Source organism: Nematostella vectensis, chromosome 2, assembly GCF_932526225.1.
Source record: "Nematostella vectensis chromosome 2, jaNemVect1.1, whole genome shotgun sequence".
Taxonomy (NCBI): domain Eukaryota; kingdom Metazoa; phylum Cnidaria; class Anthozoa; order Actiniaria; family Edwardsiidae; genus Nematostella; species Nematostella vectensis.
This window is the reverse complement of record NC_064035.1, coordinates 17,488,674-17,511,867: the sequence shown is the minus strand read 5'-3', so window position 1 is coordinate 17,511,867 and position 23,194 is coordinate 17,488,674. Positions and strand designations below refer to the sequence as shown.

The 23,194-nt window shown below is 40.7% G+C and overlaps 1 protein-coding gene across 3 annotated transcripts in view; it reads right to left on the bottom strand.

Annotated features, from left to right (window-relative positions):
- Positions 1-23,194, bottom strand: part of LOC5515780 — a 56,697-nt gene that overhangs the window by 23,001 nt on the left and 10,502 nt on the right. For all 3 annotated transcript variants that reach the window (XM_048723619.1, XM_048723620.1, XM_048723621.1), the window contains 18 exons: positions 19,295-19,467; positions 14,727-14,873; positions 14,128-14,275; positions 12,117-12,503; positions 11,805-11,942; positions 10,902-11,155; positions 10,452-10,575; positions 9,847-10,089; positions 8,984-9,295; positions 8,499-8,606; positions 7,063-7,326; positions 6,331-6,702; positions 5,706-5,824; positions 4,537-4,598; positions 4,117-4,253; positions 3,373-3,663; positions 1,417-1,734; positions 626-943 (listed from right to left, as the gene is read on the bottom strand). In XM_048723619.1, the coding sequence (XP_048579576.1) occupies positions 626-943; positions 1,417-1,734; positions 3,373-3,663; positions 4,117-4,253; positions 4,537-4,598; positions 5,706-5,824; positions 6,331-6,702; positions 7,063-7,326; positions 8,499-8,606; positions 8,984-9,295; positions 9,847-10,089; positions 10,452-10,575; positions 10,902-11,155; positions 11,805-11,942; positions 12,117-12,503; positions 14,128-14,275; positions 14,727-14,873; positions 19,295-19,467 (3,915 nt within the window). The remainder of the gene's footprint in view (positions 1-625; positions 944-1,416; positions 1,735-3,372; positions 3,664-4,116; positions 4,254-4,536; positions 4,599-5,705; positions 5,825-6,330; positions 6,703-7,062; positions 7,327-8,498; positions 8,607-8,983; positions 9,296-9,846; positions 10,090-10,451; positions 10,576-10,901; positions 11,156-11,804; positions 11,943-12,116; positions 12,504-14,127; positions 14,276-14,726; positions 14,874-19,294; positions 19,468-23,194) is intronic.

The window sequence follows — 23,194 nt, the reverse complement described above, 5'->3', positions numbered from 1 at the left end:
TAGAAGACAGGGGTGGAGGGAGAGGTGTAGAAGACAGGGGTAGAGGGGGAGGTGTAGAAGACAGGGGTAGAGGGGGAGGTGTAGAAGACAGGGGTAGAGGGGGAGGTGTAGATTAGAGGGGTGGAGGGGAGGTGTAGAAGACAGGGGTAGAGGGGGAGGTGTAGAAGACAGGGGTAGATGGGGAGGTGTAGAAGACAGGGGTAGAGGGGGAGGTGTAGAAGACAGGGGTGGAGGGAGAGGTGTAGATGAGAGGGGTAGAGGGGGAAGCGTAGAAGACAGGGGTAGAGTGGGAGGTGTAGAAGACAGGGGTAGAGGTGGAGGTGTAGATGAGAGGGTGGATGGGGAGGTGTAGAGGAGGTGGCTGAGGAGAGGGTGGGGTGGAGGTTCTGAAGAAAAGGGTAGAGGGAAGCGAGTAGAGGAGGTTTGGGATGGGGGTGTAGTACAAAGAAGTTTGGAAAAAAGTGTAGAGGAAGTGTGAGGGGCAAATGGGGAGGTGAAGAGGAGGTTAGGAAAGGAGTTGTAGATGAGAGAGTAGATGCTGAAGTATAGAGTAGGTTGGGGTGTAGATGTGTACAGGTATTAAAGAGGTTAAGAGAGGTTGCCTATTCTTGCCTTGTTGGCTTACCTATGCCTTCTGTGTAGCAGTACACAGGATCACTGTGGACCCCGCCTCCACCTCTGGAGGCGCCCGCGATCCTAACCTCATAAACTGAGAAATAGTCCAGTCCCTTGATCAGTAGACTCGAATTACATGACACGCCAAGTTCTACAACTCTGGTCTCATTTACAGGTGCGTTGAGCAGGCGGTACATCACCCGATATGTCAGCAGTACTCCGTTAAGTAAATGCGCAGGAATAGGGTCCCACGTGATGAAGCAGTTATGCTTGGGGTCGAACGCCGTACCGTTATGCGAAGTAAAATTAACAGGTGACCCTGTTGGGACTAACAACAGCCACACCTTTGTTATCATTGCTTTTAATATTGGAAGACACATTATTTGAAGCAATCTCAAGGTGACCACCTTAAAAAAAGTTTTATGCTTTATTAACTGGATTCAATAAAAAATCACAACATCTCCTCAAACCATTTCCCCATAAAAATAGATGCTTTACCACACTTGACAGTAAAAAAATTGCAGAAGCACCATATTACAACATGGCTGATAAAGTTCGCGAAATTGGGTTTCGTGAGTAATTACGATGGCAAATTACAGTATTGGACGCTAGTGAAATAGGATGAAATTCTGAATTCCGTTGAACGCTATACTTCGGCTTCTTCTACATAGCTAGCTGGAATCATGTGAGTTAGCTAGTTCTATTAATCTGGGCCCCCAAAATAATGTAAAATATTTGGTATTTTATGTGTCTTTTAAATGCATTCAGCTTGAAAATAGAAAAAAAGAAAAAGTTACTTACCTCCTTCTACTGTCATGGCGGACTTAACATCACTAAACGGGCCATACTCAACGGTGAAAGCCCTTATAATGAACACGTATTTGGTATTGGCCTCAAGCCCGCCAAAAGTGACGTTGAAATCTGTCTGATTGGGCATGGCTTCAATTGTCCTGTTGTCTGCCGAGGTAAAGACTTGGGGCGGCACTTGCATTTTCATAAAGCAAACTTGGTATCTCCGGTATATTCCAGTGAGCTTGCCGGAAGGTGGTTTCCAAAACACTTTTATGGCGGACTGGTTCAGCCCCTGTCCGACAACAGAATCCGGCGGGGCGATGGGAGCTGGTGGCAAAAAAGACGAGATTTCAAACGTTTGCACTTGGTAAAATTCTTTCGAGCCGATCCACAATACAACTATGTGAACCTGCCGATATCAGCAGAAGTCAAAATAAACCAACTGCAGGTGCCGATACGTAGGTTCTTATGTTTGTGTTTTGACGGTTCACACCCGAAAGTTTACAACATATTATTTTCTTGTGCGTTTGCTTATGCTACATAATGTCAAAGATGTTTGTGATTCATAATTGTTTCCATTGTAAAAAAAAAACATATTCACGACGCCAACCAAGGGGTCGATCTGCCTCATGTGCAAAATTTATCAATCAAACAGGCGTCAACTCTGCCTTTATTCTTGTTCCTTGCGATCTAACAGAAATACCCATGGTTTTTCTGTGCGTTTCATCACTAGGAGAAAGCCAGTGGGTTTTCGAGGATGCAGTCCGACCGTTTTTATCTTTGTGACTGTAAACTTGCCTGTTTAGTTAGTTAGTTAGTTAGCTAGCTAGTTAGTTAGTTAGTTAGTTAGTTATTTAGTTAGTTAGTTAGTTAGTTAGTTAGTTAGTTAGTTAGTTAGTTAGTTAGCTAGTTAGCTGGTTAGTTAGTTAGTTAGTTAGTTAGTTAGTTAGTTAGTTAGTTAGTTAGTTAGTTAGTTAGTTAGTTAGTTAGTTAGTTAGTTAGTTAGTTAGTTAGTTAGTTAGTTAGTTAGTTAGTTAGTTAGCTAGTTAGCTAGTTAGTTAGTTAGTTAGTTAGTTAGTTATTTAGTTAGTTAGTTAGTTAGTTAGTTAGTTAGTTAGTTAGTTATTTAGTTAGTTAGTTAGTTAGTTAGTTAGTTAGTTAGTTAGTTAGTTAGTTAGTTAGTTAGTTAGTTAGTCAGTCAGTCAGTTAGTTAGTTAGTTAGTTAGTTAGTTAGTTAGCTAGCTAGTTAGTTAGTTAGTTAGTTAGTTAGCTAGTTAGTTAGTTAGTTATTTATTTAGTTAGTTAGTTAGTTAGTTAGTTAGTTAGTTAGTTAGTTAGTTAGTTAGTTAGTTAGTTAGTTATTTAGTTAGTTAGTTAGTTAGTTAGTTAGTTAGTTAGCTAGCTAGCTAGCTAGTTAGTTAGTTAGTTAGTTAGTTAGTTAGTTAGTTAGTTAGTTAGTTAGTTAGTTAGTTAGTTAGTTAGTTAGTTAGTTAGTTAGTTAGTTAGTTAGTTAGTTAGTTAGTTAGTTAGTTAGCTAGCTAGCTAGCTAGTTAGTTAGTTAGTTAGTTAGTTAGTTAGCTAGTTAGCTAGTTAGTTAGTTAGTTAGTTAGTTAGCTAGTTAGTTAGTTAGTTAGCTAGTTAGCTAGTTAGTCAGTTAGTTAGTTAGTTAGTTAGTTAGTTAGTTAGTTAGTTAGTTAGTTAGTTAGTTAGTTAGTTAGTTAGTTAGTTAGTTAGTTAGTTAGTTAGTTAGTTAGTTAGTTAGTTAGTTAGTTAGTTAGTTAGTTAGTTAGTTAGTTAGTTAGTTAGTTAGTTAGTTAGTTAGTTAGTTAGTTAGTTAGTTAGTTAGTTAGTTAGTTAGTTAGTTAGTTAGTATTTATACTAGACCTGTGATTCAATCGCCACGGATTGCAAATGTTATAACTAACCATAATTATCATTATCATTGTTATTACTACAATAAAGTACCTTCTTCGCCGGTCCTGGCTTGAATAACTGCTTCGATTCCTATGCCTTCGAGGTTGATTACACTAACGCCTATATCATACATAGTGTAGGGGGTCAGGTTATATATGGTGTGGCTGGTAGTATACTGTAAGACGTTCAACTCGGAGTAGTCTTTCTGAGTAGCTTCTTTATACCTGACCAGGTAACCCTGTAAAATGCCGTTCAGCTTGTCCTCAAGCAGGTGAGTCCACGCTACTAAGATGGAGGTCCCGTTGTGCGCGGTACTAGTCAATGTAAGGGGCGTACTTGGTACTGAAAAACGAATCATTTAAGATTTAAAATTAAAAACAATATCATATTCAAAAAAAAAATACAGCATTTTTGGTTTTGTTTTGACTATATTAGACTCTTGACCCGACATGCATGATATTGCTGTATGGATTTTATGTTTTAAAGACCTATACCACAATGACAAAGACTTCGACATGGCAGGCCCTTAGCGAGGGGGGAGGGATACGGGGGTTCGGAAGAGCACCCCCCCCCCCCCCACTCGACTGTTAGGTCCGCTAATTAAGGAAAATTAAGTACCACAACGAGGGAGGACGAGCTACCTAAGAGAAAATGGTCTGCTCTAGAAACCCCCAAATCTCTAACCCTGGACTCTTTACCAACAAAAGAGTACCTCACGTTTTTACTATCCCAAATAAAACCAACCAAGAGAGAGTATCTTTGCATAATCTCTACGCCAGTGCTTGATGTACATACCATCATTGACTTCAAACAGCTTGAGTTGGGCATTAAGACGGCCAGTATCGATGGCTTCATTTAATGTAGTAACATATATGTAGCCGGTTAGATTGAAGTGAACTTCAACTTTACAGCCAACTTTGGTCTCAATATTCCTATAAGACACGTATTTATATAGAGCGAGTCAGGTGAATATAATCACTTTTACAATGCCAATAAATAGAGATGAATGACTTTGGATGGGACAATGCTCCTTAGTTTATCTCTGAACATTAAAAACATAAAATGGAATTAAAGCTTCCAATTTTGTATGCTCGTAAAGGGTGATCTTTTTCCCATGTTAGTGGAGAAAATAAAAAGAAAAAAGAAAGGAAGGAATGTTAATCATGAACAAAGGGGGGATTGATGTATGAATATCACATTAGAGTTTACACGCACATGCACTCATGAATCCACACGGAGCGAATCGCATCATCTTCTCCGCTGAACACTCCGCGGATCTAGGAAGAACAAATTACATAGAACAAACCAAGATTCTTTACCAACAGCGTACAATTAGCTAATAATCATCAAGATAAACGTGGTAAGCACTTTTTTTATTCGACTTCCACAATCTATTGGTAAGGAAGGTTCTGTTGAAAATGTCGCTGTGGGGAATGGGGAACGAAGGGAGGAGGGCTGGAAGGAGGATAATTACAAACGAAACATGCATTTCTACGCAAATTATTAGAAAGGTCTAACAAGCCTAAAAAAAAACTCCACGTCTTATCCGGGAATAGGAAAGTGTAGGGAGAAGTTGAAGGAGGGTATTTACAAAGATACATACATCTCTAAACAAATTGTTTTGTAGGTCTAACAAGCCATTGTACTCAAGAGATGTCCAGTTATAACTCCACGTCTTATCCGGGAATAGGAGAGTGTAGGGAGGAGGACTTGAAAGAGGGTATTTACAAAGATAAATACATCTCTAAGCAGATTGTTTTGTGGGTGTATCAAGCCACTGTACTCGTCCAGTTATAACTCCACGTGTTATCCGGTAATAGGAAGACTTGAAAGAGGGTATTTACAAGGATACATACATCTCTAAGCAAATTGTTTTGTAGGTCTAACAAGCCACTGTACTCAAGAGATGTCCAGTTATAACTCCACGTCTTATCCGGGAATAGGAGGACTTGATAGAGGGTATTTACAAAGATAAATACATCTCTAAGCAAATTATTTTGTGGGTGTATCAAGCCACTGTACTCAAGAGATGTCCAGTTACAACTCCACGTTTTATCCGGTAATAGGAAAGTGTAGGGAGAAGTTGAAGGAGGGTGTTTACAAAGATACATACATCTCTTAGCAAATTGTTTTGTAGGTCTAACAAGCCACTGTACTCAAGAGATGTCCAGTTATAACTCCACGTCTTATCCGGGAATAGGAGAGTGAAGGGAGGAGGACTTGAAAGAGGGTATTTACAAAGATAAATACATCTCTAAGCAGATTGTTTTGTGGGTGTATCAAGCCACTGTACTCAAGAGATGTCCAGTTATAACTCCGCGTGTTATCCGGTAATAGGAAAGTGTAGGGAAAGGTTGGAGGAGGGTATTTACAAAGATACATACATCTCTAAGCAAATTGTTTTGTAGGTCTAACAAGCCACTGTACTCAAGAGATGTCCAGTAATAACTCCAAGTCTTATCCGGGAATAGGAGAGTGTAATTTGCTCGCAGACCAAGCGCACCTGCAAGAGACGTTACCCGGGTTATGAAATCAACATGGTGACAATAACATCATATCCCCATAGCAACTATATTACCACATTACTAAGAAAAAAGAGTGTCCTATAACCATGGTAACAAGAGCATCATATTTCCATAGTAACAAGAGTATTATATTACCATGGTAACAAGAGTAGGAAAGTACAACGGTGACAACAGTTATATTATCGTGGAAACAAGAGTACCATATTTTTTATGGTAATTACCATATTTTAATATGGTAAAACAAGTAAATCACTCACTAAATAAATCGCTTGATATCCGTGGTCTATATTTTACCTTTGTAAAAGATAACAAGAGTATTATATTACCATGGTAACAAGAGTAGGAAAGTACAACGGTGACAACAGTTATATTATCGTGGAAACAAGAGTACCATATTTTTATGGTAATTACCATATTTTAATATGGTAAAACAAGTAAATCACTCACTAAATTAATCGCTTGATATCCGTGGTCTATATTTTACCTTTGTAAAAGATGTACATCGAATCGATGGAAGCAAGTTCAAGAGGTTTACAGTACACGGCAAACTCATCAAATTGCACGCCCGTCGTCTGTTCCTCATTGCTTCCTAGATGGATATTATACGAGGAGATAACAGGTGGGCACCCGAAGCACACAAGATACGAAAGAGTATCGACTGGCTTTCCGTTTACGATCACTGTCAATGACTGGTCGGAAGTCGACCATGATATCACTAGATGAGCCCAAAGGTTCCATGGCACTTGGAATGAGTAGTGGTTTGTTTTGTTTAGGAATCGTGCAGCGACAGTCAAATTATCGGTAGACGAATTATTTAGAAAGAGAAACAGCCGTGAACCCTCGAATGGATCTTGGCCTAAAACATAACAAAAACGACAACAAAAACAAGAAGTCAACACATGATATAAAACAACTACTCTACTTCTGTCACTACTTCAATGTCGATCTGTTGATGAAGACAGTGTTATTAAAGTGCATGGGCATAAGGCTGTTGGGGCGGTGATGATGGCATTGCCGATAATATCGACATTCAGTGGGTGATGTTCATGTTGTTGGTTTTGTAATGGGGGCAGATGATGATAACGATGCTGGTGCTGCTTATGATGATGATGATGTTGCTACTGCTGATGATATAGGATGATGATAGGGATCATGGCGGTGATGATTATAGGGGACGACAGCCTTATGGTGTATAGCGGTGATAACTATGACTTACCGATGCTGAAAAGAATCTGCCTGGTTTTGTTATCATATCTCAACCATACTGAGACTGACAGTCCTGCAGCGCTATCATCAAATATACACGAGCCTTTGTAGCTGCCGAGATCCACATAGGCCCTGCTTCCCTCGATATTCACGGCTTTCTGACTGATGCCATGAGGCATTATGCTTGCCCCCGATTGGGTTGAGGGTAAAACATTCAGGTCGTTGTAGTACTCGCTTTCATGGTGATACGACGAGAATGACGACTGACTCTTACCTTTTTAACGAGAGAGAAATTACACGCTTGGAAAACTTTAGGTCCTCATTATAAAGAAAGTCCTAATATAGGACTGTATAGGATTACAGTCGATAGGAAGATAACCCGAACTCCCCACTAACTCGAACTCGCCAGTAACTCGAAATCTCCACTAACTCGAACTCCCTACTAACGCAAACTATGTTATGATTGGAGCTAAACGGGGTGCTGTTTTTATAGAAATAAAATGAATTCGAATAATACAACGCACGGGACAGGATTGCAACAAAACGCGATTCCCGTGCGAAATGAAAATTCACTTTTTGCGATAATAGTCGAGTTTCTGTGATATCCTGGAATATCTCAGAAAATCGCAATAAATCCAAATAAAGAAAAAAAGGTGCGAGATCACCCTTTGTGAAATTCAAAGATATCCTTGAATATCACAACGACGCAAAAGACATGAATAGCTCGTTTGCGATGTTCTACGATTTTCCATGATATCCTAGTAGGCGAGTTCATTCAGGCTTGAGAAAAGAAACTAGTGCAAAAGAATATGATACGCATGTGTCGACCTTCGGATATTCTGCGATTTTTTTTCAACATTTAAAATTAACTGTATTAAAATTATCCGAATTTGAAGCACTGTTAAGTTTTGCATGACATTTCTAAAACGCATAGTTTTGAAGCGGCTTATAAAAAAAAGAAATAAAACAAAAACAGAAAAAGGAATAAACAACATTTGACAAATTAAATGAATAAAACCCTTCTAAATATATATATACAGTGGAACCCCGGACACTCTCGGGACTTTCATAAGTGTCCGTATTATCGGGGTGTCCGTATTAAGCGGGCTGTTTTGTTTTACTTCACAGTTAAAGGACTTCGTCTTCTCGAAGAGGCGACTTGAAATAAGAAGTTACGTGACTTCTTAGTTCAAGTGTAATTTTTCAAAAAGTATAATAAATTGCACGAGCCCGTAGGGCGAATTTGCGACTCTATTTAAACCACACGAGCGCAATTACGAATCGTATGATCACTTATAAATAACACACAAATTAGTAAAGTCAAGTTTTTGTTTGAAACACAGTAAAACAGCGCTTTTTTTTTCAAAAACTGGTGTGATTCGTCCGTGGAATTGGACATTGAACTTCAAAATGATCACGAAGGCTTCTAAAAAAAAGTTCCCGTACCTTCTAGACACCATTCGACGTTACGATCCTCGAAGTTGCAAAGGCATTTTCCAGTGACGTCATCGCAATCCCATCCGGGAATACCACACCACTGATCGCACACGTGATCTGAGTTGAATGAAAGGGGCAGACCAAATGAGAACACCATTCAATGCACACGTGATTTAAGCTAAATAAAAGGGGCAGACCACATAAGACCACCATTCACTGCACACGTGAGCTAAGCTAAATAAAAGGGTCAGAACACACGAGAACACCATTCAATGCATACTTCATCTAAGCAAAATGAAAGGGATGGAACACATTAGAACACCATTCACTGCAAATGTGCTTTACGTTGAATAAAAGGGGCAGACCACATAAGAACATCATCTAGTGCAATCGTCACCTAAGTTGAATGATGTCTTTGACTACCCTACGTCTCTGTAACGGTTTACCTGAAGATCTGGTGAAACATAGGTTGGTATGCTTGATTCTTTACTCACCACCTATGTACAAGACTTCAATGTCATCTGCAGTAAATTCGCTTGCTCCTACGAAAAATTCGGCCGCAGATGCTACAGATGATCCACCTTGAGTTACCGGTGGATCGTAGGAATTACCAATCTGTACCCGTACGGAGGAGGTTTCGACATCAATTTTTAGGTCAAACGATGGAGTTCCCCCGAACACAGGCCCTCCGTCGATGATCGATATAGCAGCTTTTGTCATGTTTGCCTTAAGGAGAAATTTTTGCGGCGTCGAGGTAGAAGGACTAACGAGACTAAAGATAAATGACTTGGTACTGGAAGACTCGGCTGAAAAATAATTAATAAGAATCGAGTCCTTTGGGCCCAATAAAATGTCATGGCTAAGAATTACTAAAGAGGGGCCGGCAGATCTGTACATTAGATATAGCATGGTCTAAAATCATGGCCATTCATATAGACGCTTAAAGAGAGAAGAGCGCGCGCCCTTAGCCTACCGCTTTCTCAAGTACCGCGTCTGCGATAGCCGATGTTGTATCGCTATAATACTAATGTTTAATGTAATAGATTCGCCGCTTAATGTAATACTAACGCTTAATTTAAAAAAAATTCGCCGCTGAATGTAATAAAACAGCAAACTCTTAATGTAATAAATTTTTGCTTGATGTTATAACCGAATTACCGCTAAATGTACGAGCACGTTGATGCGTAATGTCATAACCACAAATGTAAAACCCCTTGACCCTCGACATCAGTTTGGTCGTCTTTTAATTTGCAACAATCGAAATTCGTTTTTAAAATTTGTGGTTATTACATCAAGCGGGAAATTTAATTACATCAAACGCTAGTATTACATTAAGCGTTTTTTCAGTTTTTCTTACGCGCGCCGTGGTTTCTCCATGAGCGGTCAGTGAAGCCGCCAAAGATGTATTTCCCCTTGCGGATGAGTGTAACTGTCGGTCCTTTCTTTGTGCAATTGTTAGAGAAGACATCAAGTGTATGGCCCAGAGATTTGACAAAGCATGGAGCCCAAAACCTGTCCCTGTTTCCTATTTCCAAATTGATTTGTGAGGAAAGCCAATTCATGTTCCCGTGATGACTTAGTATTGAAGACTTTCTGAAACCTAGGGAAACAAAGAAAGAGACAGTAACAATTAGACTCAGAGCAAACCCTGCAGCCAGAAAGAAAATTACAGGAATATAGTAAGTGTACAAAAATTAATGCCTAGCGTCCAATATGTTTAGTAAAGCTTTAAAAGTAATCAACAGTATATCCCTAAGTAGTATTAGTCTCCGTCGTAGCATTTTATAATGGAGTTTCCCCGCACTTCTCCGTCCATGATTCTTATACGGTGTCAACCGTTCCCAGGTTAAATGAACCAAACATCTGAAGCAACTTCAGAAAAAAAAAATTGGTCTAAGCGCGCCCGTGATTAAATCTGAAGTCTACAAGATTATACATATTTGGAGTTCTGAAGCCTCTTACCGGAAGGTAATTTTCCAGGTACAGCGATGACGGGTGTGGTGCTACAGGAAGTCTGGTCAAAACGTAGTTCATCGATAGCGACATCACTACTGAAGCCGTCCCCAACAACCGCCTCGATCCGAACCTGGAAATCTCACAAATATTTTTCAGCACACAGGACAGAAAAGAAGATCAAAGGACCCCACTACCCTTGCAACTTTCTCCCCCCCCCCCCCTCTTACTTTTCGTAACACTCTCTATTTATAGCCTGCTAAAAGCCTGCCGAAAACGAATAAATCCACTGGAGGGCATGCCTAGCAGGCTATCTATTTACAAGTTCCTTTTCGTACTGGAAGCCGCTATGATTAAATTCATATCAGCTAAAAGGACTTGGGGTCAAAGTCTTGATGCGGAGGAACTGAGTAACGTAAAATTCGATAAAGTGATGTCGGCAAGGAGGGTTTAGAGTACCTTGTAAGCGCTTGTTTGGTCAATCGACACGTAGGCTTTCTTCCAGCCAGCCCCCTGATCGCCCGTCAGCCTCCACAGTAACCGCTTAGTACCATAAGCAGCGTCAATCACGTACAGGTTAAGTCTACCCATGTTTCGACCGTGCATATGGTACGAGAAGGAAAAACACTGGTAGACACTGATGCGATTGTTGCTCTCGATGACCGCAGTTTCACCCTTTTGCCGCGGAGAAGAGGACTCAAGGTATAGAAATCCTAAAGGAGGCATATTGGCATTAGAGATAAAAAAAAATATGTACTACCTTCTTGGTCCAACAGTAACCAAGCACAAAGCACCAGGAAAACTGGGCACATTATTTACCTGGTCCCAAGAGTACAAGAGCATATTTCACCATTGCTAACCTGGACACTTTACTTACCTGGTCAAACAGTACCTGAGCACACACTACTTACCCAGTCAAACACTACCAGAGCACATTTCACTAGATGGACTGGACACATTACTTACCTGGTCTAACAGTACCAGAGCACATGACTGGACGCATTACTTACCTGGTCTAACAGTACCAGAGCACATGACTGGACGCATTACTTACCTGGTCTAACAGTACCAGAGCACATGACTGGACGCATTACTTACCTGGTCTAACAGTACCAGAGCACATGACTGGACGCATTACTTACCTGGTCTAACAGTACCAGAGCACATGACTGGAAGCATTACTCACCTGGTCTAGCAGTACCAGAGCACATGACTGGACGCATTACATACCTGGTCTAACAGTACCAGAGCACATGACTGGACGCATTACATACCTGGTCTAACAGTACCAGAGCACATGACTGGAAGCATTACTCACCTGGTCTAACAGTACCAGAGCACATGACTGGACGCATTACTTACCGGACCCAATACTACCGGAGCACAAGTTTCTGGGCGGGCTGGCGACACAACTTGACATCTTAACCCAATTAGATAGGGTTACATATGTACCCCGCCTGTTCCCCGTATCCGAATATGCTTGATTAAAGTTATAACCATCTAAAAGTGAAGAAAATCATGAAATCATACTTTTAGTATTCAAACAGCTGCTCGTTCAATTACTTGCTTATTCTTTAATCATGCTCAGTTACTTATTTTTATTCTTCATAACGTATACTCGCTCTCTGTCACTCATTCCACCATTACTATTGACTCTACTGTAAACTCACTCACCATACTCATAATGGAGAGTCTTGAATTGATCCATAGAAGTAACTTTTGTCCACGCAAGGAAATCTGAAATCTGGAGGTTCTCTGTTCTCATACTGTCAAAGTTGTTTCCAAATATCACCCTTTTATTGACGCTGGATTCCACAGAACCTTTATACGCCAGTTGAAACACGGACGTATAATTTACAGATATAAAGGTTGTAGAATCATCCAATATCGCCAAAGTGACGCGATTCCAAGTTGCTACAGGGAAAGGTGTGGTCATTACAGAAGAAACACCCGATGGAATTTTCGTCATGGCCAGCTTGAGTGTGTCGTTGGGAGTTACAGTCACGGCGAAACCCAGTTTATTTTCTGCGTAGTCTCCAGTAGAGAACACCGGAGCGTCGTCTATAACATATCAAGCACATATTTATGTATAATAACAGATCTTGTGATGACCCATTGCTCTCTATCTCTTTTGCAGTGAGGTAAACCGCTGAAACAGCAGTGAGGTTAAAAAAAAAACGAGTACTTCAATATTCCGAAAGATGACCAAACGGCCTTCTTGGATTATTAAGCTATTTTTATTTATTATGGCACACTGCGATTTACAAAATGTTCTATAATTACTGAGAGAGCTATTGAAGAAATTAATGAATCGAGTTCAAATATTAGCGATAAATTCATACTCGAAACAGCGTACTTTGCGGGCGCTCCCAAAGGTCACCCCCGCGTAAGAGCATTTTGCTAACGATTTCTTCAATAGCTCTGTAAACGGAATGAATTTATCAGGTGTTTGACCTACGTCAAAAATGCAGTAACTTACAACGCGACTTTTTGAGTTGCAAAATAAACACCGTCAAGCCAGAGAATGACGAAGAAATAAATAATCCTTAAACGAAAGTCCATTCTGAAAAAGGAGTCTGGGTAAACCCCGAGAGTATAGAGTATGGAGTCAGAGGCCGGGACTCGAGAGTTAGAGGACGAAGATTCGAACAAGATATCCAAAGTATTAAAGAGTTTCACTTTTTCCCCGCTCATGAATTTTATTATTTATAAAATGCTTACGATTTTTCAATATTATCTTTTTTTAATTACTTCTAGAGGGGTCATGGCTTTTTTAAAATTTAATTAGAAAATAAAATAAAATTTAATTAGAAAGAAATATTAAGAAACTAAAGAATCTATTCGCTGTTGTAATACAAGGCAAAAATATAAGATAATTGTATAAATATTTATGATCATAAGTCAAATAAGTTATGAATAAGAAGAAATATTTTGCAATACACTAATTTGTATTTCTTTACAACATTATATTTTAATAAGAGTGAGTTTACTTTGTTACCTGTGGTATATGTTTTGTGTTTGTTTATATACAATAATAGATTATGTACTATCAGGGGTTTAAAATAGCACCTGACTATATCTATTTATTATTCCCGGGGTAGGCGCTATGTAAAATGATAAATCTTCAAGACTGTACGGATTTGTTTTAGGTTGGCATCATGTTTGGCTTAAAGTTACTGATTGAACTGTCACGGTTGTAGCCTTTGTCTTATTTTTCAGACTGGCTATGTGATATATTTTATCGTGTTGCTGATCGGAAGCAAAAGCACAACGAGAATCGTGTCGTATTAGTGGCGATATGTTTGTGTAGTTATTGCAACTCGTCTTTTATAAGTTCGAATAGCCGCCATTTTTTAAACTGATGGTTCTAAGTACAAAATTATGTGCATGCATCAGGGCACATATGTTCAGTTTTCGTTCTTGCTCTGATTGGTGTAGCATGATTTTTCAACGATAATAAAACATTAAATGGGGGTTGCATGGCCGCCACATTCTTCCCTCTGCCCCACCCAGGGCGACACGGAGATCGGAAGCGGAGGAGACCGGAAGCGGCGGAGACCGGAAGCGCGCGCGATCCTGCTTCCGGTGTCCGCGTCGCCCTGGGTCCCAAAGGATGCCTCTGCCCTTCCAACTCTAAAATATAATAAATAAAAATAAATCTAAAATAAATTTAAACATGATTTACCTTCCAAGGGGCATCCATACAGCTCAAATCTACCAGAAGGACGATCTTTGTATACTTTTGGCTGAATACGAATAGCTCTAGCCACAATAGAGGGGTTTAACTCGCTTTTCTTGATGTCATTATTGTCTTCAGTGTTACCAGTGAATTCCTGGGAGAATGCATCATCCGTGAAATAATCGTGTTCGTAGCAAGGAATGGTATCGAGTGTATATATATATACGATGAAATGTTAGTTGTTGGCCTTTTTTTCATCAACTAACTAAGATGGCGACTGCCACCAACAACCCCAAGGGAATGTTCATTAAATACCGTGAAGGGGGAGTGAGATATATTAAGGGGGAAAGGGGGGGGGGGCTCTAAGGGGGAACTCTATATTTCTATGACCCTTTTTTCAGCTGATATGACCGAGGTATTTGATACACCTTTTGCTGTTCGTTGACGGGAAAGGAACATTTACAACATCACACAAAACATCATTAGAATAAAATCACTTTCAATAACAATAATTGAATATGCATGAACAATTATTCGCATCAACTAAGAAACAATACATTGACCAACATCTACTTGGCAAAAGAGGGACGAAGTAAAAACTCTACCTTTATTGAGCCACTTGAATCATTGTAGTATTCATACGATGACCCATCAATGCTGTACTGCAAAAAGTACAATTTTGTGTACGCATTTTTGTCCGTGCAAGCTTGGACAGCTATGGCGGTGATTGTATAAACATCGAGAAGGTCAATCTGGTAAAACAAGCAAAGTTATTCGGTAATAGATATGTGGTAGTGGTAATTATGACGATTGATGGATTGATTAATTGATTGAGCATGGGGTTAATTATCAATTGCTTCTGTAAGTCTTACTTATAGTCTTGATAGCGGAGCTACATAGGTTTAGAGAAATGGTCTATAACTAGGCGACTCAGTTTTTTTGGTCATCGCGCGAGTACCCTGTGGTGTATGTCGCCCTAGAGCCAGCAGAAGTCTCACCAGAAAAAAATACACATTAAAACACTTAAACATTATCCGAGAATGTTACCTGTTTTTATAAAACCCTGACAAATACATTAGAACCTAGAATAATTAAGATTTTTGTGTTTTTTATTTTGCACTCACGGGAACCCTGCGTCTGTTTAATTTCCCGCGCTTTTCGCAACTCGCGGTCACTCATAAACACAAAGACATTTTCGCTCGAAAATAATGCCGTCAAACCTTCAAACATTCAAGATATGGTCGGTGAAGAAATGGAAGACTAGATTGGACTAGATTGACAAAGAATGGAGAATTAGAGCACTAAATTTTCTCTAAACCTTGTCGAACATGTATAAAATCCGACAAGGTCTTGCTCATCATTCGGAAATGGACGGCACATTGAATCCTCTGCTTTGGGAGCAAATTAGCCTGCTTGCCGGCTCTCCGGAGATTCAGGATTCCTGTGGCGTGCGAAAGGGAAAAGGAGAGCCGGCAGCAAGACCCCATGTTTTTGCATGTTGTCCGTTCGCTGACGAACGGAGCACGCTGATTGGCTAATCTCTACAGGTCATCAAATAAAGTGACAAAATCTAAAAATTAGAACCAGTTTTATGTCTTAAAGATTGCAATTATTACAAGAAGAAGTCCGCTATAGAGTCTCTGCCATGAGTGCCATGAGCTTCGAGTCTGGCCGTGATAGTCCGAAAATTTTAGTTATTTGTTCCCTCTTAGGGTTGATATGCGACAAGATCAAGGAGGCAGAAAAAGCCTCGGAAACAAGTGTTAAATTAGAGAATGACTCTTACGCCAAAGAGCAAATGATCTTTGCTGCGCAGCTGAAGAAGTGTAAGCCTCCGAGTTTAGATCAACGCTGAAGCGACTTTCCCTTTCCGAAATCTAAGTGAGATCGTTGTTAATAAGACGATCTTGATGTGCCTTGCTTAAAATTGCCGTTTTTGTTGGTGTTACTGTCGAATCTGTTGTATCACGACCCGTTTTTTCAAAACACGATTTGTTTTGGTTTTCTGTTCCGTCAGTAAAACCATTCTGAGCGAATCAGAGTCTCGCTTTGTGCACTTCTATGGTGGCCTATCGTTATCATAGCTTTTCTCAAACATGAAAAAATTCTATCTCTTACCACAGATTCTTGCTCTATCCAGGGTAAACAATTCTCCCTGTCTTATCTACTTTTCCGCTTCATCTACATTCTCACCACACTCCCTTTATCGCCTCCCGCGCCCCTACTTCATCTTCTTTTGGCCATTTTACACACACCATTTTTCATTATCCACAATACTTCCCTTCACCATATGCAGTATTTTAAAAATATTTTCTCAGCATTTTCGCAACACTCACTCTATCTCTATTATTTTTTTAATTTCACCTGTCAATCATACCACACTTAGACACTCCATTAGATACATACCTTCACGCGTACTCCCCCTCTCAATTACAGCTAACTATTTTCTTTCTACAATCTTAACACTTTTCTTTATTTCTTTATCCTATACATATTACTTTCCTACCTTGCATACAACACACTTTCTCACAGACACTACACCTTCTTGTCACAATATTCGTAGCCACCATTTTATCTACACTCTTATCATCTCCTCTCTTCAGGTTTCACCAATGCCGCCACTACCTCTTCACATCCGATACATAACACTCGCCACCTAGTTACCGATCACAACTAGTTTATCCCCACATAATACCATACTTACTAACTACATATTCACTAACTACCTTCTGCACACAACACAATAACCCTTTCATTCATGACTCTCATGCCGTTTTATTGTCAACCCCATTTTTTTTTGCAATTACCTTCACTTGTTGTCACATAATCCATAATCTCAACCACCGCACATAATTCAATAATTCCATTACCTCTTTCTCTTCTTTCACACTGTAACTTCACAAGCATAAATTATTAACTTTCACCAATTCCTACACAACCACCTCTTTATCTTAACCTTTCGCTACATCTTCCATCACCACCTTTAAACATTGCAACACCACACTCACTCACTCATAACGATATATTATCACCCACATACATACTAGCATACTAGCCATCCTTCACCATCACCCTCCTACATCACCATACTATATGATCACACCCACTTCACTACCACACCATTTTAGGCTCCTGCGTCTTGGTACGAATACCCGATCCAAACCAAAAAGCTTCGCTTGGGACGAAGACCAGACAGCATCACGACAGAAAAGGACAGGCACCTGCACTAGGCGAGAAATGGCAAGATTGGCTTAGCATAATTTGACTGGCGGAACAGAAAATCCCAAAAGACAAAAACAAACCGATGTTTTGAAAATGCGGAGTCGCGATACAACGGATTCGACAGTAAGTTTAAATTCTCTTCATTTGTAAATACGCTCTATTTGTAATGTGCAAGTATTTCTAAAATTCACGGGTTAACGGGCGGGTAGCGAGTTAGCGAGTATTTTGATCGGCCGCTTGTTGCACGTAGGCCATTTTGACTGAATTTTGACTGCTTTTGACCCTCTGCAAAAACAGAGGGTCTTGCTGCCGGCTCTCCTTACTCTTTTTCCCCTTTCACAGGAATCCCGAATCTCCGGAGAGCCGGCTAGCAGGCTAGGAACAAATTGAAAAGATAAACTTACAAGAATCTTTAAAAAACAATGTCTTATGACGAAGATGGGGAAGTATAAAGAAAAAATGTATTATCAAAACAAGGGTAAACAGGAATAGGCTGTGCAAAACTTTTGAATTTAATAATATACTCAATTTTCAGAAATTCCTCACGTTGTTTTAAAATGTAAGTAATGAATTTCCCCCTAATGTTAGTGATGGTGATTCTCGTAATGGATTCCCCTATAACTTCGAGTAAGTAAATTCTCCGTGATCATCATATTCGATCAATCTATTAGGGGGTGTTCATTATTTATGACCGAGGGAGGGGGGGGGGGGGGGGGGGGCTACAAATATCCTTCCATACGCTATAAGAAATGTTTCTTATTTTATACATATATACTTCTTTTATATACATATATTTCACGTTTACATTGTAAAAACGCATTATTGTTGTTGCTGTTGTTGTTGTTGCTGTTGTTGTTGTTGTTGTTGTTGTTGTTGTTGTTGTTGTTGTTGTTGTTGTTGTTGTTGTTGTTGCTGTTGTTGTTGTTGTTGTTGTTGTTGTTGTTGTTGTTATTATTGTTGTTGGATACAACACGATATTCTCGGTTTTACGATACAAATCTGTTCTCCCAAACGTAATTTTGACCTCGATACAATGATATTACTGATTCTGTCTATCAACAAAGAGAGATAACCTCAAGACACCACACACGTACAGTACAGTTAATCATTTTTTTTTTTTGACATGACCAATCTTGTTAAATTCAGATTACAGTTTACAGAGAGTAACTGTACAGTCTTACACAGAGTACAGTTACAATAATATTATTTTGTAAAAGTTGATCATTAACCCGACCTCGCTACAACGATATTACCAATGGATTTTCCTTTATATCGTAAAATCGAGGACCCCTTTCTAACAATACCTCGATTTTACGATACATTTTCTTTCTCCCTAGGCACATCGTAAAATCCAGGTTCCGCTGTATTAATGTAGTTTTGTGTTTTTTTATAGAGCAGGAGGGGAGGTGGGGTCAAACAAGTTTTGGGGTTTCTCCTGGGGGGGGGGGGGGGGGGGTCAACAAAGTTTTGATGTTTACAAAGGGGTGGGGGGTGGAGTGCCGCTTAATACAGACCCGCCCTCGGCCATAAATAATGAACACTCCCTTATACCAAGCGCCTTTCTTCTTCTGTTTGGTTGATGTCTTACCACAATGCACATTATATTTTTCATGTTTAATACTTAGTGATATTATTTTGTTTTAATTAAGTTGAGTTTTTTTCTTCTCGGTACAAATGGCAAAAAACGAAATGGCGTAAAGCGATTAAACAGTAAACACAAAACTTAAACTCAGGGTATAAGAAACGAGCCACCACTCCAAAGTATTTCATTAAATGTTGGAATATGATGAATGAATTCTAGCTGCTTATTCTAAAAGAGACTCAACCCTTCTTTTATAGCACAGCATTTAGAGCTTCAGAATAAAAAATACATTATCTCTAAAAGGATGGCTCCGCTTTAGGCTGTACCTAAATCTATATATTAATATTAGTAATAACCGGCTCGCCCTACCTGTATGTAATCAGAACGGTCTTTTTCCCCCCGCCAACAATTCTCATCTCCTGACTTCATGTTAAGACGAGCATTTTGTGGCGAGTACTCATCTTTATGTGGAAGTTTTGACGTTATTTGACCATCTAGTATAGTTTCCGCTTCCATTCCTAGAGGTTTATTACAGGAACCACCTGAATGAAAATCATAGTGTTAGATGATGATAGAATTAATCTGAATCTAAGATAGATGCACTTTTTTGTTAATAATACAAGCAAAACTTCAAGCTTACGTCCCTTGAGCGCTGGTATGCAAGAAGTATTCGGCACAGTCGTTTTTTTTTAACTTTAAGTAACTCTCCGTGATAAGAACTAGGCAACCCAACGGCAAATACACGCTGGCATGTGAAAAATGCCTTTGTTTATTTTAGAAATTTGATTGGCCAAGAAAAAAACATTACAGCATAAGATACAGATAACGCACAACATGTTTCATAATATTTTTTTAAATATTTTGGTTATAGGGTTAGTTACTATGCCTGATCCAGCTTTTCAGGTAAATTCCATGTGGGGAACCCTGTAAATATAAGACAACTAACAGCTATTGTTCTGGCTTCTTCTGATTGGTTCACCACAGAAAATCACCTGTAAGGTATATAGCAAAGGACATGTTTCACGCAATTTCTTCAAAATCTTCATATCTTTGCCCTGCATGCATGTTTGGTATAAAAAAGATCCTATGTGGGAAAGCTTATAATATAGGTTTTTGCCGCAGGACAATGGGACTTTGCCTAGTTCTTACACGAGCATTAACATACATACACGGTAGAGAAGAATTCAAACGCACTAAAACGGTACAAGTTCAAGTACAAAATAAATTCATGCAAAGATATTGTGTATTCAGATTCTATTGGTTCGACAATACTGATATGTCCTTAAAAGAATAATACTATTTTGCAATATTGTAGGAGGAATAATTTTCATCAGAGCCCTGAAAATGTCTCACTACCGAAATTGCTCGAAGAGGCGCATCGCCTGAGAGGAGAAATATGAATAAGCGCCTCCCCTGAACTTGTTGCACTTTGTAGTGCGGCAGATTCCGCATTAGAAGCTGGAGGACTTCATCGCCATCGGTTGATTTCTTTTTGCGCTCCTCTTTTGTTTCTCCCATTGGTACAAATTTTGCCGCTTGGACGTGCTCAAAGTTTTCCTTTGCGCTCCTCTCTTGTTTCTCCCATTGGTACAAATTTTGCCGCGTGGACGTGCTCAAAGTTTTCCTTTGCGCTGGGGGCTCAGGGGATGAATGCTCTGCTTAGAGTATCCGCTAAGTGCATTTGCGCGCCCGGCTTGTACAAGATTGTGAGGTCGTACTTTTGGGTTTTCAGGAGCATTCCTTGCAGACGCTTGGGTGCATTGCTCAAAGGCTTCTTCGCAATCGCTTCTAGTGGCTTGTGGTCGCTGTTCACCGTAACTGTTCGCCCGTATACGTATTGGTCGAATTTGTGGAGGAAGAAAACGACTGCTAGCATCTCCTTTTCAATCGGCGAGTATCTTGTCTCGGTGTCCGTGAGGGCGTGGCTTGCAAATGCGATTGGTTGGCCCTGCTGTAGGAGTGCAGCCCCGATACCCTTGTCGCTGGCATCACACTGGATCCTTAGTTCCTTGCTAGGATCGTCGTAGGTGAGGAGGGGAGTGTCGACACCATTCTCTTGAGCGCGTCAAATGCCTTGCTATGGGTTGTCGTCCACTGCCATGGTCCTCCCTGGCGGGTGAGTTGGTGTATCGGCTCTAGTGTGTCTGATAGGTTAGGTAGGAACCGTGCGAGGTAGTTCACAAACCCACAGAGTCTACGCACTTCTTTGATGTCCTCTGGAGGAGGCATGTTGACTATAGCCTCGACCTTGGCTGGGTCGGGTCTGAGTCCTTTGTTTGTGACTATGTGTCCCAGATACGATATTTCCGAGCGTCTGAGTTGGATCTTTGACTTGTTTAGCTTAATGCCTCGCTCACGACAGCGGTCCAGGAATGCGTTTAAATTCCTGTCATGCTTGGTGAGGTATGCTGAGATGGACTCGCTTTCCTTTTGATCGCTGCTATTGAACTTGTATCTTTTATATATCTCGTTTGTTTCGCCTGTGGCGAAACGGTCAAAGGCTTCGATGATGCTCTTGAGATCCTTTCTTTGTGTTTCTGTAAGGTGAAAGGTGTTGAACGTTTTACATGCCTCGCCGCCTATGGAGTACAAGAATAAAGAGACTCTGTATTCCTCGGTCTGTTTTTACAGTTGCTGTCTGTTTTTACAGTTGCTTTTTACAGTTGCAGTTACTATTTTTACAGTACGGAATAGTGTTCCCATCGTTGCGTGTATTCTTTCCAGTTTTCGGCTCTGTGTTTGTCGCTAACGTCGAGATCTTGTGGCGGTTGCAAATTAAGATTAAGCCTTGCCGTCTGCGGTTTCGCTACCTGTCCTTCAGGCGGTGCCGGCTCTTCTGTATCGCTCATGCTCTATGTCTGTCTTGGGTTCTATTGCGCTGCCACCATGTTTGGTTTCTCTTCGTGATTAGCTCTTTATTCGAAGTATCGATCAATATCAATGAACTAACACCATGCCATGCACTAACACACTGCACCATACAAGCTGTACCTAGGGACCACCTGCACAGTGAGCCATGCACTAACACACCGCCACACAAGCTGTACCAAGGGACCACCTGCACAGTGAGCCATGCACTAACACACTGCACCACACAAGCTGTACCAAGGGACCACCAGCACAGTTAGACATACACTAACACACTGCACCACACAAGCTGTACCTAGGGACCACCTGCACAGTGATCCATGCACTAACACACCGCCACACAAGCTGTACCTAGGGACCTCCTGCACAGTGAGCCATACACTAACACACTGCACCACACAAGCTATACCTAGGACCACCTGCACAGTGAGCCATGTACTAACACACTACATCACACAAGCTGTACCTAGGGACCACATGCACAGTGAGCCATGCACCAGCACACTACATCACACAAGCTGTACCTAGGGACCGCCTGCAAAGTGAGCAATACACTAACACACTACATCACACAAGCTGTACCTAGGGACTACCTACACAGTGAGCCATGCACTAACACACTACATCACACAAGCTGTACCTAGGGACCACCTGCACAGTGAGCCATGCACTAACACACTGCACCACACAAGCTGTACCTAGGGACCGCCTGTACAGTGAGCCATGCACTAACACACTACATCACACAAGCTGTACCTAGGGACCACACAAGCTGTACCTAGGGACCACCTGTAAAGTGAGCCACGCACCAACAAACTGCACCACACAAGCTGTATCTAGGGACTACCTGCACAATGAGTCATACACCAACACACTGCACCACACAAGCTGTACCTAGGGACCACCTGTAAAGTGAGCCATGCACTAACACACTACATCACACAAGCTGTACCTAGGGACCACCTGCACAGTGAGCCATGCACCAACACACTACATCACACAAGCTGTACCTAGGGACCACACAAGCTGTACCTAGGGATCACCTGCACAGTGAGCCATGCATTAACACACTGCTGCACCACACACGCTGTACGAAGAGACCACATGCACAGTGAACTATGCACAACACACTGCACTACACAAGCTGTACCTAGGGACCACCTGCACAGTGAGCCATGCACTAACACGCACTGCACCACACAAGCTGTACCTAGGGACCACCTACACAGTGAGCCATACATTAACATACTGCACCACACAAGCTGTACCTAGGGATCACCTGCACAGTGAGCCATGTACTAACACACTGTACCACACAAGCTGTACCTAGGGACCACCTGCACAATGAGCCATACATTAACACACTGTACCACACAAGTTGTACCTAGGGACCACCTTCAC